We start from the raw sequence: 18,572 nt of genomic DNA on the forward strand, positions 1-18,572 counted from the left end.
AAGGAAAAGGTCAAAATGGATGTCAGAAGAGACACTGAAACTTGCTCTCCAGTGTAGAGATGCTAAAGCAAATGGAAGAAATGAGGAGGTCCACGAGCTGAACAGCAAATTTCAAAGATCAGCTCGAGAAGATAAAGCCAAATAGTACAACAAAATATGCAGAGTAAAGGGTAATTACAGTAAAATCTGTAACAGTTGTGCAACAGAATAACAATAACAAGCAGTCATTTGTAAGTAAAGACATAAGATTTGCATGTTAAATATATGTGGGAGGCCATACAGGAGTATATCCATTTGCTTATGTAGGCATATGTACTTCTACACACATATTTGCAAGTGCTGAATGTGTGTTCATATATATAATCATGAAGGAGGCACAGTTATGGAAACTTACTGAGAGTTGCCATCAAGTCAGTTTCCCGATGTACAACAGGGTGAAACACTACCCAGTCCTGTGCCAATCTTGCCTTTTGTTTTTGTGTTTGAACCTGTTGTTGCTGCCACCCTGTCAATCTATGTCATTGAGGTCTTCCTCACTTTTATTAATGAGCCACTTTTCCAAGGATAATGCCCTTCTCCGATGATTGGTCCCTCCTGATAAAATGTCCGAAGTATGAGAAACAGTCTGACCAACCTTGTTTCTTAGGAGCATTCTGGTTGTACTTCTTCTAAGACAGATTTGTTTGTTTTTCTGGCAGCTCATGATACTTTCAATGTTCTTCACTAACCCAGTAATTTGAATTAATTGATTCTTCTATGGTTTGCCTTATTCACTGCTCAAATTTCATATATATATGAGACAATTGAAAATACCATGGTCGGGGTTAGATGCACCTTTAGTTCTCAAGCTGGTATCTTTGCTTTTTTTAAAAATGTTTTATTGTGAATTTTGTTGTAGTTTACATGGGAGAACATTAGCTTTACATTCATCCTATTGTATATCATTTCATTGCCATGGTTACAATCCCCTCCATGCATCATCAACCAGAGGGTATAGCCTGCAAGCCTGCCCCCTGGTCGTCAGCACACAGCTCCTCTCCCTCTCTGGGTCTAAAGTCCCCAGCCACTCCATTTATCCATGCCATCATGTCTGCCTCCATCTCTGACATTACTGCTTCTCTGGTAGGGTCCTGCTCTCCGCTCTTTTCTCTTGATGGTCCCAGGGACCTCCGCTCCTAGATTGAGGAGTCAATCACTCCCCTCCTTTTGCTACAAAACTTCTACCTTTACATTTCCAACCCTCACAATCAGACCTGATAACAATTATTCACTATTGTATAACAAGAGACTTATTTGCATCTCCTTTCATGAGCCCCGCCAGACATACTGGGTACTACTCAGTAGAGATTCCACCTTCCTCCGTGCCCTCTGGATCTAGGCTCCCTCTTGTGGTATCTTTGCTTTTAAACATTTTTTTAAAAGAGGTATTTTGCAGCAGATTTGCCTAGTGCAGTGTGTCATTAGATTTCTTGACTGCTGCTTCCATAGATGTTGATTGTAGATACAAGCAAAATGAAGTCTTTGCCAACTTTGATCTTTTCTCCATTTCCCATTACACTATTTGTTGGTCCAGTTGTGAGGATTTTTGTTTTCTTTACATTTCAGTGAAATCCATACTGATGTCTGCAGTCCCTGATCTTTATCAGTAAGTATTTTAGGTCCTTTTCACTTCCAGCAAGCAAGGTTGTATCATCTGCATATTGTAGACTGTTAATAAATCTTCCTTCAATCCTGATGCCACATTCTTCATGTAATCCATCTTCTCAGATTATTTACTCAGCATACAGCCTATTTAAGTATGGTGAAAGCATACAGCCCTGGTGCACACCTTTCCTAATTTTAAGCCATTTAATATCCCTTGTCCAATTCGAAAACTGCCTCTTGGTCTAAGAACAGGTTTCCAAAGAGCACCATTAAGCATTCTGGAATACCCATTCTTTCTACTGTTACTCATAGTTTGTCATGATCCACAGTCATCCTTTGCATAGTCAGTGAAGCACAAATAAACATCTTGTATTCTCTCCTCTTAGCCAAAATCCATCTGACTTCCACAATGCTATCCCTAGTTCCATGTCTGTTTCTGAATCCAGCTTGGATTTGTGGCAGTTCTCTCTCAGTGTCCTGTTGAAACCATTTTTTAATTAATCCTCAGCAAAATTTTACTTGCATGTGATACTAATGATATTGTCCAATGACTTCCACAGTCTGTTGGGTCACCTCTCTTTGGAATGGACACCAATAGGATTCTTTCAACCAGTTGGCCAGGTAACTGTCTTCCAAACTTCTTAGCATAGATGGTGAGCACATCCAGCGCTGCATCAGTTTGTTGAAACATTTAAATTTGTATTTCATAAATTCCTGAAGCCTTGTTTTTCACCATTGGCCTTAAGTGAAGCTTTTACTTCTTCCTTCAGTATCATCGGTTCTTGATCATATTTTTCCTCTTGAAATGGTTGAATATTGACCATTTCTTTTTCATACAGTGCCATCTTCTTTTGATGTTTTATTCATCATTCAGTATTTTTCCCATATTCTTTATTCATTATCCAACTTTCACATGCATATGAGACAATTGAAAATATCATGGCTTGGGTCAGGTAAACGTTACTCTTCAAACTGACATCTTTGCTCTTTAGCACTTCAAAGAGGTCTTTTGAAGCAGATTTGCATAATGTAATATGTCATTTGATTTCTTAACTGCTGCTTCTATGGATGTTGATGGTTATGCTGAACAAAATGAAGTCTTTGACAGCTTCTATCTTTTCTGTTTATCATGATGCTATTTATTGGAGTCCTGGTATGGTACTATGGGTTAATGTGCTGAACTGCAAGGTTGGTTTGAAACTGCAACGTAGGTGGGTCAAGCTCACCAACTGCTTCTTGGAAACCCTATACAGGGTCGTTATGGGTCAGAACTGACTCGACGGCACTTAACAACAACAACATTTATTGGTCCAGTTTCAGCAATTTTATTTACATTGATGTGTAATTCATACTGAAGATTGTAGTCTTTGATCTTCATCAATAAGTATTTCAATCCTCCTCACTTTCAGCAAGCAATGTTGTGTCATCTGCATACCACAAGATGTTAATGAAGATTCCTTCAATCCTGATGCCACATTCTTCTTCATATAATATAGCTCCTTAGATTTTTTTACTCAGCATATAAATTGAATAAGTATGATGAAAGGATACAACTCTGATGCACATCTTGCCTGATTTTAAACCATTCAGTATCCCCTTGTTCTGTTCAAATGGCTGCTTCTGTTTGAATGATTCCTTCTTGGTCTATGTACATGTTCCTCATGAATACAATTAAGTGTTCTTGAATACCCATTCTTTTCAGTGGTATGTATATTTTGTTATGATTCACAGAGTTGAATGCCTTTGTGTAGTCAATAAATAAAGCACAAGTAGACATCTCACTGCTATTCTCTGCTTCAGGAGGCTGATGTAGCCGATCCTGCAGTGTTGTTAGGTTTCATTGAGACAGTCTGACTTATAGCAGCAGTCCTGTGTACAACGGAACAAAATAGTGTCCTGTCCTGGGCCATCCTCACACTTGTCATATTTGAATTCGTTGTTTCAGCCACTATGTCAGTCCTTCTCATTGGTTTTTTCTTTCTTTCTAATTCTGTACTGGCTGATAGAAGCCTGAACACAGAGGTTCAGAGAGCTTCCTGGTTGAAGAGAACATCTACTCTTAAAAGGATAGCATATCCCTTGGAATATGGAAACTCCACATTGGAAGCCCTTCCAGAGCTTGCTCTATTGTGTCTCTTCCTTTGTGTCTTTTTTTTTGGGGGGGGGGGGCGGCGGTGTGTGTGCTGGGATTAATAAATCTCTAGTCATATAAGTATGATGTACTCTCCACGAGTTCTGTGAATCACTCTTGTAAATTGTCAAATCCAAAAGGGCATTCTGAGTCAGCTGGTCAGAAGGTTGGAGTATCATGTGAACTCTGGAGGTTGAGGCTGACTACCTGAAGGAGGAATGGGAAACCAGCCCCTGACTCTGTGGTCAGAATGTTGGGGTGTCCTGTGAATCCCCAAACCAGTAACTTAGACATTCTGAAGGACAGACAGTAACTTTTGAATTTATGAGCACTGACCTAGCTGTAGATTGCTCTGACCGGAGAGAGAATGTCACAGGGACAACTTTCAATTAGGATGAAGAAGTAGAAAGGTGGGGGCAGGATTGAATTCATTCTGATCTTTATAATACAAATGGCAATGAAAATGGGTTTACCTATTTTACACAGACAGAAATTAAATGCTATTAGGGGTGAAGGAAAATATGATCTGGTGTTTTAATTATCACAGGATAAGCACTGGACTACTAGCCACAGGTCAGTGGTTCAAGCCCATCAGCTGCTCTTGGAAAGCCTGTCAGATTCGCTGTGAGTCAGAACTGACTATGGCTCACAAAAGTTGTGAAGGAAAAGATGACTAGGTATTTTAATTATCATATTTTGTTGTTATATGCCGTCAAGTTGATTCCAACCCATAGCGACCCTGTATGGGTTTCTGAGGCCGTAAATCTTTACAGGAGCAGAAAGCCTCATCTTTCTCCTGTGGAACAGCTGGTAGTTTCAAACTGCTGACCTTGAGGTTAGGACCCTGACTATTAACAAATTGATAATTACTGATGACTGAAATGTGAAAGAAGCAAAGTGGGATTTGTAGTTGGGGTCTTTTAGGTTTCACCTCTCTTTGCCACAGCCTAATATTTGCTTGCCAGAAGAAAGTCTGTATATTTGTAGGGATTATCTCGTTATTTCCTTTATTTCAGAGATACAGTGCTGTGCTCCCATTGACTGAAAAAAATATTTCCAGTTGTTTACCACAAAATTGTAACTGCCAAATCTGTTACTCCCTCATGACCATTGCATAAGTTCTTATCATAGATAATTAATTATAAGGCAAGATATAAATATTTTTATAGAAGCAGAGATTTCCCAAGGTAAATAGCACATAACAGTACCAGAAACATGTCTAATGATATCATATGATATGAAAAGCCTGGGACCAGAAATACCCAGGGCAGGTGCCTAGATAGGGAAACATAGAAACACAGATTGTGTGGATACCTGCTTCCTATGGTCCTGGGGACTTCAAGGCTCCCACTTTCACTCACATTACTCCTAGGTCATTACTGTACTGGCTGCTTTCTGATGCTAGAAATCCCCTGAATAGAGAATTTACTCTTTCACCATCTCCAGTATGGTTACTAAACATCATAATGAAATACTGATTCCTAGGGGAGCATATTGATATCAATGTATAAATGACTGGTGTTTTGTCCTTTGCTGAGATTTGCAAAGGAGGAAGGAGTCGGGTAAGGCTTGTGACCTTAATGAGCTTGCCAAGATCCTCTCTACCAGGATAGTTGTGTTCAACTTATCCACCCTTCTCTCTCTTTTATTCCCTCTGTCTGCAGTACCGATAATGTGCCTTTCCTCATTCATGACCATGACTTGAGACGAACAACTAATATCTGGGAGGTGAAGCCCAGTGCCTACTATAACAGAAGTGACTCTTTCTCATGGGATTTCCTGTCAACTCTGAATGTAGGGAAATGGTTTTTAAAGGTAATAGAAACATGGGTAAGATATATTCCTCAGCTCAACAAAACTGCTTTGAAACTCCTTGTGTTCTCTTGGTGACATAGGCATGTGTACACAACTTTGTTTCAATTTGGTAGCAGTGTTCTAGCACTGGCAGGAGGGCCTTTCAGTAATTCACTCAGTTAAATTGTTCCTTTGTCTTTTCAATGGAAAATTGGAAAATATACATGCAAATTTACTCATGTCATATCATTCCTTTTTATTCAAACATTTCATAGATGTTTACAGTGTGTCTACTATGTACATAGCATTTTCTCAGGTATTTTGAGTAGCTCACTAAACTCTAGTTTTATGGGTCAGAAGCCCTAGCTCCTCCAATTAAGTACTTGGAAGCACCCTTTCATAAGTAAGCCTCCTACTGGGAAGCCTACTCCTGTCTCATGCTCTGGTTCTTGATTCTGTGCTGCTGTTCCTCTCTCACATCTTTCTGTCCTTGGACTGAGGAGGTTCACAGCAATCTCAGAGTCCAAAGAGCATACTCCACTCCTGACTCTTCCTTCTTGATGGTAGTGAGATCCCCACTCCTGCTTTAAGCACAGGATAGAGTTCCACATTTCTACAATCACAATTAACTTTGTTAATAATCACAGCTGAATCATACCTTCCTATCAACATCTTCTCTTCCCTTTTCTTACCCAGACCCATCAGGAAAAAGTTGTTTGGTGGGAGTTCCAAGGGATGTGGGCAGAAAAGCCATATGAAATAATTCACTGGACTGCAATGGAGTGATTAAATTTAAATCAAGTGCTGCATGATGTGTAATTTTGAGGCAAAAATGAATGGTTCTACATGAGAATAGCCTTATATGGATGCGAAAGCTGGACATTGAATAAGGAAGATCGTAAAAGAATTGATGCCTTTGAATTGCGGTGTTGGAGGAGAATACTAAAAGTGCTATGGACTGCCAAAAGAACCAATAGATCTGTTTTGGAAGAAGTGCAGCCAGAATGCTCCTTGGAGGCCAAGATGGCTAAACTTCGTCTCTCATACTTTGGACATATTGTCAGGAGGGAACAGTCGCTAGAGAAGGATGTCATGCTGGGTAAGATGGAGGGTCAGCAGGTGGCATCATTGATGGCGTCAAGTGTGGCAGCGGTAGTGAGGTTGGACATTGTTTTGTTCTGTTGTGCATGGGGTCGCTATAAGTCGGTTACGACTCGATGGCACCTGACAACAGCAACAACATGAGAATACTTCATGCAGAGATGTCATTTATTTTGAGGAAAGATTATTATGAAAGGAATTCAAGGCAATTGATAGTAGTGTGTTTCAGAAATTATAGTATACTGGAACAAAAGGGGATGTGGTGTGTATGTGTGTAAGGGAGAGGGAGGTAAAACATTTTGAAGGGTGATTATATTCTCTTAAACTCTTGTACTCTTCCCTGTGTTGTCCCCTGTCTTCATCATTCTTCTGTCAACCTCTCTCTTATATATTGCTTTCTCTGTCACCCAAGTTAATACATGTCTACTCTCTAGCCAATGAATTACTCTCCATTTCCTACTATACCTGATAACCATCAAAGAAAATTTCTTTTAGCATTAAAACCTTCTCTTGAGTTGGTTGGGGTTTCTTTTAATTTAAAAATTTTTTTTTAACAATAGTGATTTCATACCATATTTGTCCTTTTCTGATATACTAATTTCACAAAGCATAGTGTCTGATATGTCATTGTCAAAATTTTTTTCCCCAGTCTGTGAGTTTTCTTTTTATTGTTTTGGTGAAATCTTTTGATGTACATAGTGTTTAAGTTTTAGGATGTCCCACTCATCTAGTTCGTCTTTTACTGATGGTGTGTTTTCACTTATGTTTGATACTATATTTATGCCATATATCAGAACTCCTAAGATTGTCACTCTGTTTCGTTTTTATTTAATGTTTTTATTGTGAATTGAAAGTTTACAGGATAGATATAATATCAGTTTTACATTAAACAAATCATATACCTTTTTTCATTACAATGATTATAATCCCTTCCATGTACCATCAGTTAACAGTATTTCTCTCTATTCATTTAACTCTTTAAAAAAAAAAAAATACTCAGGCATATATAATAATTTACACCACCTAGGGGCACATTTCTTCAAGTCTGCCTCCTGGCTTCCGGCTCTCAGTCCCTCTTTTCCCATAATTCTAGAGTCCTGAGCTGCTCCCCTTCTCCATGTCCCCATCTCTGCCACCAGCTATGGTACCTCTGCATCTCTGGATAAGGTCCCACCTTGCGCTTGTGCTCTTCTCCCTTGATGGTCCTAGGGTCCTTTGTTTCTGGACTGTAAGATTAACTACTCCCCTGGTTTGTTACAAAACTTCTACCTTTACAATAGTGACAGTCGCAATTAGTCATGATAACAATTATTCACTATTGAATCATAAGAATCTTAACCCCATCTCTTTTTACCAGCACCATCTAGACAAGATGAAAACTATTCAGTGAGGACTCTATCTTCCCTCACACACTCTTAAACTAAACTCCATCATGAAACCTTGTAAGCCAGTCACTTCGTGCCTTTATTGCCCCCTCATTTTAGGTAGCCAGTGTCTAAGTTGCCCGTCCCTATCTACCCTGTGTACAAAGGGGATAGCATTGATACTTGATGGGAAGATTCCTTCCCTCTCTGTTGGTATTTAGAGCTACTACCTCCATGAGTATAGGTCAAGTTCATCAAATTGTAGCAATTTACCCTCGTTTCCTTTATCAAAACTTTTAAAAAAATCTTCCTCTAGTCCATTTCTGATCATCAAGCCATCGAGGCTAGGTCAAATGGGTACTGTCTGCAAGTTTCGGTGTTCTTGTGCCTTTCCCCTCACTTCATATCAGCTGGATGCTTTGCTCTCAGCTATAGCCCTCTGTGGCTATGTCCTTGTCCATGGGCTCAGGTGTCCCCAGGTCTCACCACACTTTGGAACAATCATCCCTTCCTCTTCTCTCTCTCATCTCCAGGTCAATGGGAGTCCATGGAATGTGGTCAAACTCAGCCCATTTCTTCATTGCTACCTACTCTTCTACTCACCAATAGACCAATGTGGTCATCAGCTAGCTTACATGCCTGCTCATGTGTTCCCTTTGAGTTTCAGTCTTAGAGGGGGGTTTGTCCTGAGGGAACTTGATTGCTTGCCTTGATGGCTTCCCAGTGAAAAGCTTGCTTATTCTTGTAGAGCCAGTCATACTTAGTATGGTTACATAGTAGCCATCCATTTTTGTTTTGGGTTTTTCCTGGTGGCTTTTCTTTGAAGATGTGTCTTCTGTCACTCTAGCTGTTCCAGGCTGGTCCCTCTGTTTTCATTGATGATCTTTTACAGTTCTATGTTTGGCATTTAGGTCTTAAATCAACATTGTGGTTATTTTTTATATTATGTGAGATATGGGGCTTGCTTCACTTTTCTGCAAACTACCAGCGTCAGTTGTTGAAGAGGCTATCTCTTCCCTATTTAATGTATTTTGACCCTTTGTTAAACATCAGCTGACTAGTCATTGTTAGTTGTTGTTAGGTGCAGTCCAGCTGATTCTAATAGTGTGGCTCTATGCACAACAGAAAGAAACACTTTCTGGTTCTACTTCATCCTCAAAATTATTGTTGTGTTTAAGGCTGGTCCATCTTTTTAGGGGATTCTTTTTTTTTTTTTTTTTGCTGATTCTTCACTTTGCCAAATATGATGTTCTCTAGGGAATGGTCCCTCCTGATACTGTGTCCGAAATATGAAAAACAAAGTCTCATAATAATTCTGGCCTCTAAGGAGCATTCTGGCTGTACTTCTTCCAAGACGGATCTGTTTGTTCTTCTGGCTGTTCAGGGTACTTTTATTATTCTTCACCAGCAGCATAATTCAAATGCATCAGTCCTTCTATGGTCTGCCTTATTCATTGTCCACCTTCATGTACATATGGGTAATTGAAAATACCATGACTTGGGTCAGGAATTAGGCAAATCTATTGCACAAGACCTCTTTAGAGTGTTGAAGAGCAAAGAAGTCGGTTTAAGCACTAAGGTGTGTCTGACCCAAGCCATGGCATTTTCAATCACCTCAAACTGGTATCACTTTAAAGAGATCTTTTGCAGCAGATTTACCTAATACAGTATGTCATTTGAATTCTTGACAGAGTATTGATTGTGGATCCAAGCAAAATTTAAATCCTAACAACTTCAATCTTTTCTCCATTTATCATGATGTTATTTATTGGTCCAGTTGTGTGGATTTTTGTTTTATTTACACAGAGGTGCAATCCATATGGAAGGCTATATAGTCTTTGATCTTCATCAGTAAGTATTATAAGTCCTCTTTGCTTCCAGCAAACAAGGTTGTGGCATCTATATATTGCGTGTTGTTAATGAGTCTTCCAATCTTTATGCCACAATCTTCTTTATATAATACAGCTTCTCAGATTATTTGCTTAGCATACAGGGTGAATAAATATGGTGAAAGGACACAAACCTGGTACACACTTTTTCTGATTTTAAACCAGCATCCTCTTGTTCTAACATTTGCCTCTTGGTCTATGTACAGGTTCCTGTTTAGCACAATTAAGTGTTCTGGAATACCTGGTTTTTTACAATGTTATTCATAGTTTCCCATAATCCACACAGTTAAAGCCTTTGCATATTCAATAAAACACAAGTAAACATCCTTCTGGTATTCTGCTTTCAACTAAGATCCATCTGACATTAGCAGTGGTATATCTATTTCCATGTCTTCTTCTGAATCTGGCTTATTTTCTGGCAGTTCCTTGTCAATGTACTATTGCAACCATTTTTTAAAGTATCTTCAGCAAAATTTTGCTTGCATGTGATGTTAATGATATTGTTTGATGATTTCTGCATTCCTTTGGTATGGGCACAAAAAAGGATCTCATCCAATCGATTGGCCAGGTAGCTGTCTTCCAAATTTCCTGTCATAGGTGATTGAGTGCCTCCAGTGCTGTATCAGCTTGTTGAAAGATTTCAATTTACATTCCCTCAATCGCTGGACCCTTGTTTTTCATCAGTGTCTTGAACTTCTTCCTTAAGTACCATCACTTCTTGATTACATGTTGCCTCTTGAAATGGTTGAACATTGTTTTATTCTTTTTGGTACAGTGACTCTGTGAATTCCTTCTGTCCTCTTTTGATGCTTTTTGTATCCTTCAATATTTTGCCCAAAGAGTTTTTCAGTATTGCAAGTTGAGGCTTGAATTTTTTCTTCAATTCTTTCTGCTTGAGAAATGCTGAGTATATTCTTCCTTTTTGTTTTCTAACTCTACATTTTTACACATTTCATTATAATACTTGACTTTGTGTTCTCAAGCTGTCCTTTGAAATGCTCTTTTCAGCTCTTTTACTTTCTTATTTCTTCCATTCACTTTAGCTTCTCTATGCTCAAGAGAATAGTCCTCTCCTCCAAGACTGAAACTCAAAGGGAACACACGAACAGGCATGTAAGCTTGCTAGTGATCACATTGGTGTACCAGTGAGTGGAAGTGGGGGAAAGGCAGCAATGAAGATATGGGCTGAGTTCAACCACTTTCTATAGACGCCTGTCGACCTGAAGATGAGAGAGAGAAGAGGAACGGCTGGCTAGTCTGAAGTGTGGTGAGACCTGGGAACTCCTGAGCCCATGGACAAAGACCTAGCCATGGAGGGCTGGAGTTGAGAATGAAGTGTCTAGCTGATATGAAGTGAGATGAGATGCACAGGAACACCCAAACTTGCAGGTAGTACCCATTTGACCTAGCCTCAATGGCTTGATGATCAGAACTTTACTAGAGGAAGATACAGAAGTTTGATAAAGGAAACAAGTGTAAATAGCTACTATTTAATGAACTTTACCTATACTTACTGATATAGTAGCTCAAAAGACCAATTGAGAGGGAAAATGTCTTCACCTCAAGGATCAGTCTTATCCACTCTGTATACAAAGTTGATAGGGAAGGGCAACTTAGACATTGGCTACCTAAAATGAGAGTGGGTGACTATGAAGGCATGAAGTGTCTGGTTTCCAAGTTTCCAAGGGGATTTTAGTTTTAGAGTGTGCAGGGGAAGGTAGAATCCCCACTGAATAGTTTTCATCTTCTCTAGACCAGTCTGGTGAAAGGAGATGGGGATAAGATTCAATAGTGAGTAATTGTTATCATGACTAATTGCGACTGTCACAACTGCAAAGGTAGAAATTTTGTAACACAAAAGGTGGGAGTAGTTAATCTTGCATTCCAGGAACAGAGGACCCTAGGACCATGAAAGGAGAAGAGCACAAGTGGAATGTGGGACCTTATCCAAAGAAGTAGCAAAGCCAGAGATGGAGGCAGAGATGATGACATGGAGAGAGAGAGCAGCCGAGGACTATAGATTCATGGAAAGAGAAAGGCAGTGTGCTGGTGGCCAGGAGGTAGGCTTGCTGGTGGCCAGGAGGCAGGCTTGCAGAATATGCCCTTTGGTTGTTTAAATGATTATGTATTTCTGAATGTTTATGTGTACATAAATTCCCCCCCCCACACACACACACACACACACAAAAGAACAAAAAAACAGAGGGAATAGAAGCAAATATTGTTGAATGATGATGCATGGAAGGGATTGTAATCATTGCAATGAAATGAAATACAATAGGATTAGTGCAAAACTGATGTTCTCCCATGTAAACTATCACTCAATTCACAAAACGTAAAAAAAAAAAAAAACCACACAAGTTAAAAAATAATCTTTGAAATCCAACAGTAACATAAAAAAGAGATTCTTTTCATTACATTTAAAAAATAAATAACTATAATATATATTTGAAAACTAGAGACTTTATTTTCAGTTATTTCCCATGATACCATCTGAAGCGATTTTACCATTTACTGCTTTAAAGAAGAAACATGCCACCTTTGATTATTATAGCACATTATGTTCTTCACAGCAATATGAAAATCCTTAATATCTTATTGAGGATATGGTGGTAAAATCATTGAGTATTCCCTAAGAATGGCAAAAGAAGTTTACTTTTTCATATTCTTTCCTCTCTGTAATACAGTAAAACCTGTGAAAGCCAGAACCTGTGAGAAAATGAATGTGCAAATATGTTTCACTAAAGCAAGGAATATAAAAGTGGTAAACTGCATCCTATTAAAGGCAGAACACTTATGAAACCTGTAAAAACAGATTAGTTATCAGACTGTGCCTCTCACAGGTTACAGTGAAGTGTACTTATTCTTAGAAAAAAATATTTTGGTAACTTAGTATCTATATTCCGATACTTGATAACTATGTAATATGCATGATATCTTCCAAGCAGTCTTCTTCCAATCAGTTTCCACAGATCAAATAAAAGGGTTTCCTAGTTACTTTGAAAAAGAGAGAGAGAGAGAGAATAGTCCTGGTGTGGTACTGTGGGTTAATGTGCTGGACTGCAAAGTCGATTTGAACCATAATGATAGTGGTTCAAGCTTACCAGCCGCTCCTTGGAAACCCTATACAGGGTCGATATGGGTAGGAACTGACTCAATGGCACTCAACCACAAAAATATGCTCAAGAGAAAGTTTTAATTTTGCTTCTGACATCCATTTAGTCTGCCTTTCTTGTCTTTTAAATAAACTTTTGCTTTCTTCCTGTATGATGATCTTGATGTCATACTTCAACTTTTCTGGTCTTTGGTCATTAGTGTCTAATTAATCAAATCTGTCCTTGAGAGGGACTCTAATTTAAGGTAGTATGTATTCAATATATACAAGAGTTCTGGTAGCCTAGTGGATTACAAGCTGAGCTGCTAACTGCAGGATCAGTAGTTTGAATCTACCAACTGCTCCATAGGAGAAAAATGAGGCTTTCTGCCCTGTGAAGATTTATAGCCTTGGAAACCCTATACCGGGACACTATGAGTAGGAACCGACTCTACAGAAAATAACCACCACCACCATGTTGTTGTTGTTAGGTGCCATTGAGTCAGTACCAACCCATAGTGACCTTATGCACACCAGAACGAAACAGTGCCCAATCCTGGGCCAACCTCACTACTGTTGCCACACTTGAGTCCATCGATGCTGCCATTTGGCCAGTCCATCTCGTTGGGGGTCTTCCTCTTTTTCTCTGACCCTCCACCTTACAGAATGTGATATCCTTCTCCAGCGACTGGTCCCTCCTGACAATATGTCCGAAGTATGAGAGACGAAGTTTGGCCATCTTGGCCTCCAAGGAGCACTCTGGCTGCACTTCTTCCAAAACAGATCTATTGGTTCTTTTGGCAGCCCATGGCACTTTCAATATTCTCCTCCAACACCATAACTCAAAAGCATCAATTCTTCAACAGTTGCATGCATATAAGGTTATTGAAAATACCGTGGCTTGGGTCAGATGCACCTTAGTCCTCAAGCTGACATCTTTGCTCTTCAGCAACACTTTAAAAAGGTCTTGTGCAGCAGATTTGCCTAATGCAATACGTCATTTAATTTCTTGACTGCTGCTTCCATGACTGTTGATAGTTGATCCAAGAAGAATGAAGTCCTTGACAACTTCAATCTTTTCTCCGTTGATAAGAATGTTGTTTATTGGTTCAGTGGTTAGGATTTTGTTTTCTTTACATTGAGATGTAATCCATACTGAAGATCGTGCTCTTTGATCTTCATCAGTAAATGTTTTAAGTCCTCTTCACTTTCAGCATGCAGGGTTGTATCATCTGCACATTGCAGGTTGTTAATGAGTCTTCCTCCAATCCTGATGCCACGTTTTTCTTCTTAGTACCCAGCTTCTCAGATTATTTGCTCAGCATACATGTTGAATAAGTATGGTGAAAGAATACAACCTTGTCGCACACCTTTCTTAGTTTTAAACCATTCAGTGTTCCCATGTTCTGTGAAACAACTGCTGCTTGGTCTAGATACAGATTCCCCATGAGCACAGTTAAGTGTTCCGAAATACTCATACTTTGCTATGTTGTCCATAGCTTGTCATGATCCATACAGTCGAAAGCCTTTGCGTATTCAATAAAGCACAGGTAAACAACTTTCTGATATTTTCTGCTTTCAGCCAAGATCCATCAGACATCAGCAATGATATCCCTCGTTCCATGGCCTCTTCTGAATCTGGCTTGAACATCTGGAAGTTCTTTGTCAATGCTATTTCTGTATTACCTTTAATAAAACTTTAGTTGCATGGAATATCAAAGAAATTGTCTGATGATTTTCGCATTCATTGGGTCACCTATCTTTGGAATGGGCACAAATACAGATCTCTTCCAATCAGTTGGCCAGATAGTTGTCTTCCAGACTTCTTGGCAGAGATGAATGAGTGCCTCCTGTGCCGCCTCACTTTTTGGAAAGATTTCAGTGTTTATATCATCAATTCCTGGTGCCTTGTTCTTTGCCAATTCCTTCAATGCACCTTGGACTTCCTTCTTTAGTATCATTGGCTCTTGATCATATGTTACCTCTTGAAATGGTTGAATATTAATGATTTCCTTTTGGTAGAGTGACTCTGTGTATTCCTTCCATCTTCTCTTGATGCTTTCTTCGTCATTCAATAATTTGCCCAAAGAATCTTTCAATAATGAAAGTTGAGGCTTGAATTTTTTCTTCAGTTCCCCCAGCTTGAGAAATGCTGAGCGTGTTCTTCCTTTTTGGTTTTCTGATTCCAGATCTTAGCACATTTTGTTGTAATGTTTGGCTGTATCTTCTCAAGCTGATTTTTGAAAATTGCTGTTCAGCTCTTGGACCTCCTCATTTCTTCCATCTGCTTTAGCATCTCTAGGCTGGAGAGCAAGTTTCAGTGTCTCTTCTGACATCCATTTTGACCTTTTCCTTCTTTCTTGTCTTCTCTATGACTTTTTGCTTTCTTCATGTATGAAGTTCTTGATGTCATCCCACAACTCTTCTGGTCTTCAGTCTTTAGTGTTTAATATATCAAATCTGTTCTTCAGATGATCTCTAAATTCAGGTGGGATATATTCAAGGTCATATTTTAGCTCTTGTGGACTTGTTTTCATTTTCTTCAGCTTCAATTTGAATTTGCATATGAGTAATTGATGGTCTGTTCCACAGTCTGCCCTTGGCTTTGTTTTCATGGATGATATGGAGTTTTTCCATTGTCTCTTTCCGTAGATATAGTCAGTTTGATCTTTGTATTCCATCTGGTGAGGTCCATGTGTATAGTTGTTTCTTATGCTGTCTAAGGAAGGTATTTGAAATGAACAAATCTTTGGTTTTGCCGAATTCTGTCATGTGTTCTCCAGCATCATTTCTATCACCAGTGCCATCCTTCCTCTTTGCTCCCAGCCTTTGCATTCCAATCACCAGTAATGATCAATACATCTTGATTGCATGTTAGATCAATTTCAGATTGAAGAAGTTGGTAGAATTCTTCTATTTCATCCTCATTGGCTTTAGTGGTTGGTGCATAAATTTGAATAATAGTGGTATCTGGGCTTCCCTGTGGTGGTAGTGGTTATGTGCTGTGCAGTCGGTTCCGACTCATAGCAACCCTGCACAGGGTTTCCGAGGCTATAAATCTTTACAGGAGCAGAAAGCCTCATCTTTCTTCTGCGAAACAGCTGGTAGTTTTGAACTGCTGGCCTTGATGTTCACAGCCCAATTTGTAACCACTACGCTACCAGAGCTCCTTGGGCTTCCCTGTAAGCGCATGGATATCATAGACAGTATTGTACTTCATGACTGATCTGGATATGTTCTTTTTGACAATGAATGCAACGCCATTCCTCTTCAATTTGTCATTCCCGGCATAGTAAACCATATGGTTGTCAGATTTAAAATGGCCAATACCAGTCCGTGTCAGCTCACTAATGCCTAAGATATCAATGTTTATGTGTTCCATTTCATTTTTGACAACTTCCAATTTTCCGCAATTCATACTTCATACATTCCATGTTCCAATTTTCAGTGGATGTTTACAGCTGTTTCTCTTTATTTTGAATTGTGCCCCATAAGCAAATGAAGGTCCCATGGGCTTTTCAACCATGAGCTTTACTCCATTCGCATTTTCATGGTCAACTCTACTTTGAGGAGGCAGCTCTTCTCCAGTCGCATTTTGAGTGCTTTCCAACCTCAGGAGCTCATTTTCCGGCACTATATCTGACAGTGTTTCTCTGCTATTCATAAGATTTTCAGTGACTAAATATTCGGAAGTAGTTCGTCACTCTTTCTTCCTAGTGTGTCTTCGTCTGGAAGCTCATCTGAAACCTGTCCACCACAGGTGACCCTGCTGATATTTAAAATACCAGTGGCATAGCTTTCAGAATCACAGCAACTCACAAGCCACCACAGTACGACAAAATGACAGACGAGTGATGGCCATTTGGTGTTAAGTGGAAACAGTCACTTTAATTTTCGAGGTACTATGTGTGCATGTGTAAGTAGAACCCTCCACGGGTGGAGGTGGGGTATCCATTCGCTCAGGCATTCCCCTCTAGTCACCAGAATGGAGGTGCACAGATAGAGACCAATGAACAGATACCAAAAAAAGAATGTCCACACCTGTATCTCTGTGGTTCTGTCAGGCGTTCATGGCTGTTTTGATCCTTACCTTACTTGGTCTCTCCCAAGATGGTGGGTCTGGGAGTAGCTGAGCGTCTTGAATTAGAAAGCAATGGATTTTCTTGATTCTCCTACAAATTCTCTTAGCTGTAAGCTTTCCAATTTTCTGAATATTCATTTATATGTGGTTCAGAGTTCTAGCACCATCCCCTGATCCTGCTTGGTCCAGTATTCTGTGTTGTTGGTGATGGAGCTCCTCACTTCATGTCTACCTGATCTGCCATCTTAGCTTTACAGCCTTCATGCTGTATCACTCAAAATCACTTCAGTAGTCAGATCCCATGCTTCATCCATGTGTAGAAATGGTGAAAGTTTCCAGAAAGTTAGGGTATGGAATAGCTCAACCTCAGGCTGTGGAATTGTGTTTCCTGCCAAAAAATCTATCAATCTGCTGCGATGGAGTTGTTTAAATTTTCTTCAGCTTCATCCTGAACTTGCATAAGAGCAATTATTGGTCTGTTCTGCTCTCTGCCCCTAGCCTTGTTTTGGCTTATCATATTGAGCTTTTGTACTGTCTCTTCCCACAAATGTAGTCAATTTAACTTCTGTGTATTCTCTCTGGTGGGGTCCATATGTATAGTTCCCTTTTATGTTCATTAAAAAAGGTATTTGCTGCATTGATCAATGTAACTTTCATTGTGCCAGTACCAAGCTGTTTTGACCACTGTAGCCGTGCAATAAATTTTGAAATCAGAGATTGAGAGGTTTCCAACCCTATTCTTCTTCTTAAGCAGTGCTTTGCTTATCCTGGGTCTCTCTCCTTTCCATATAAAGTTTGTAATTGTTTTTTTCTATCTCTTTGAAGAATGTCGTTGGAATCTGGATTGGGATTGCATTATATGTGTAAATTGCTTTGGGGAGTTCTGATGTTTCACAATGTTAAATCTTTCTATCCAGGAGCATGGTACATTCTTCCATTTTTGTAGGTCTCTTTTGGTTTCTTGTAGTAGCATTTTGTAGTTTTCTTTGAATAGGTCCTTTGTTTCTCTGGTTATATTTATTCCTAGATATTTCATCCTTTGGGCAGCGATTGTAAATGGTATTGCTTGTCTAATGTCCTTTTCAGTGCTGTCATTATTGATATAGCGGAATCCAACTGATTTTTGTATGTTGGTCTTAGATCCTGCCCCTTGCTGAATCTTCCAGTGACGTCTAGTAGCTTTTTTACTGAATCTTTGAGGTTTTTCATATATAGAATCATATCATCTGCAAATAGAGAGAGTTTTACTTCCTCTTTGCTAATTTGGATGCCTTTAATTTCCCTGTCTTGCTGTATAGCTCTTGTTAAGCTTCCAGCACAATATTGAATAGGAGTGGTGACAAAGAGCATCCTTGTCTGGTTCCTGTTCATAGAGGGAAGGCTTTCATTTTCTCTTCTTTGAGAGTAATGCAGGCTGTTGGTTTTGTGTATATGCTCTTAATTATGTTGAGGAATTTCCCTTCAATTTCTACTT

General features: G+C 39.3%; 1 protein-coding gene across 1 annotated transcript in view; it reads left to right on the forward strand.

Annotated features, from left to right (window-relative positions):
• Positions 1-18,572, forward strand: part of GDPD4 (glycerophosphodiester phosphodiesterase domain containing 4) — a 145,394-nt gene that overhangs the window by 21,635 nt on the left and 105,187 nt on the right. Inside the window, exon 8 of the mRNA XM_006865016.1 lies at positions 5,440-5,590. Within this exon, the coding sequence (XP_006865078.1) occupies positions 5,440-5,590 (151 nt within the window). The remainder of the gene's footprint in view (positions 1-5,439; positions 5,591-18,572) is intronic.

The sequence above is a fragment of the Chrysochloris asiatica genome, unplaced genomic scaffold (assembly GCF_000296735.1).
Source record: "Chrysochloris asiatica unplaced genomic scaffold, ChrAsi1.0 scaffold00074, whole genome shotgun sequence".
NCBI classification, from domain to species: Eukaryota; Metazoa; Chordata; class Mammalia; order Afrosoricida; family Chrysochloridae; genus Chrysochloris; species Chrysochloris asiatica.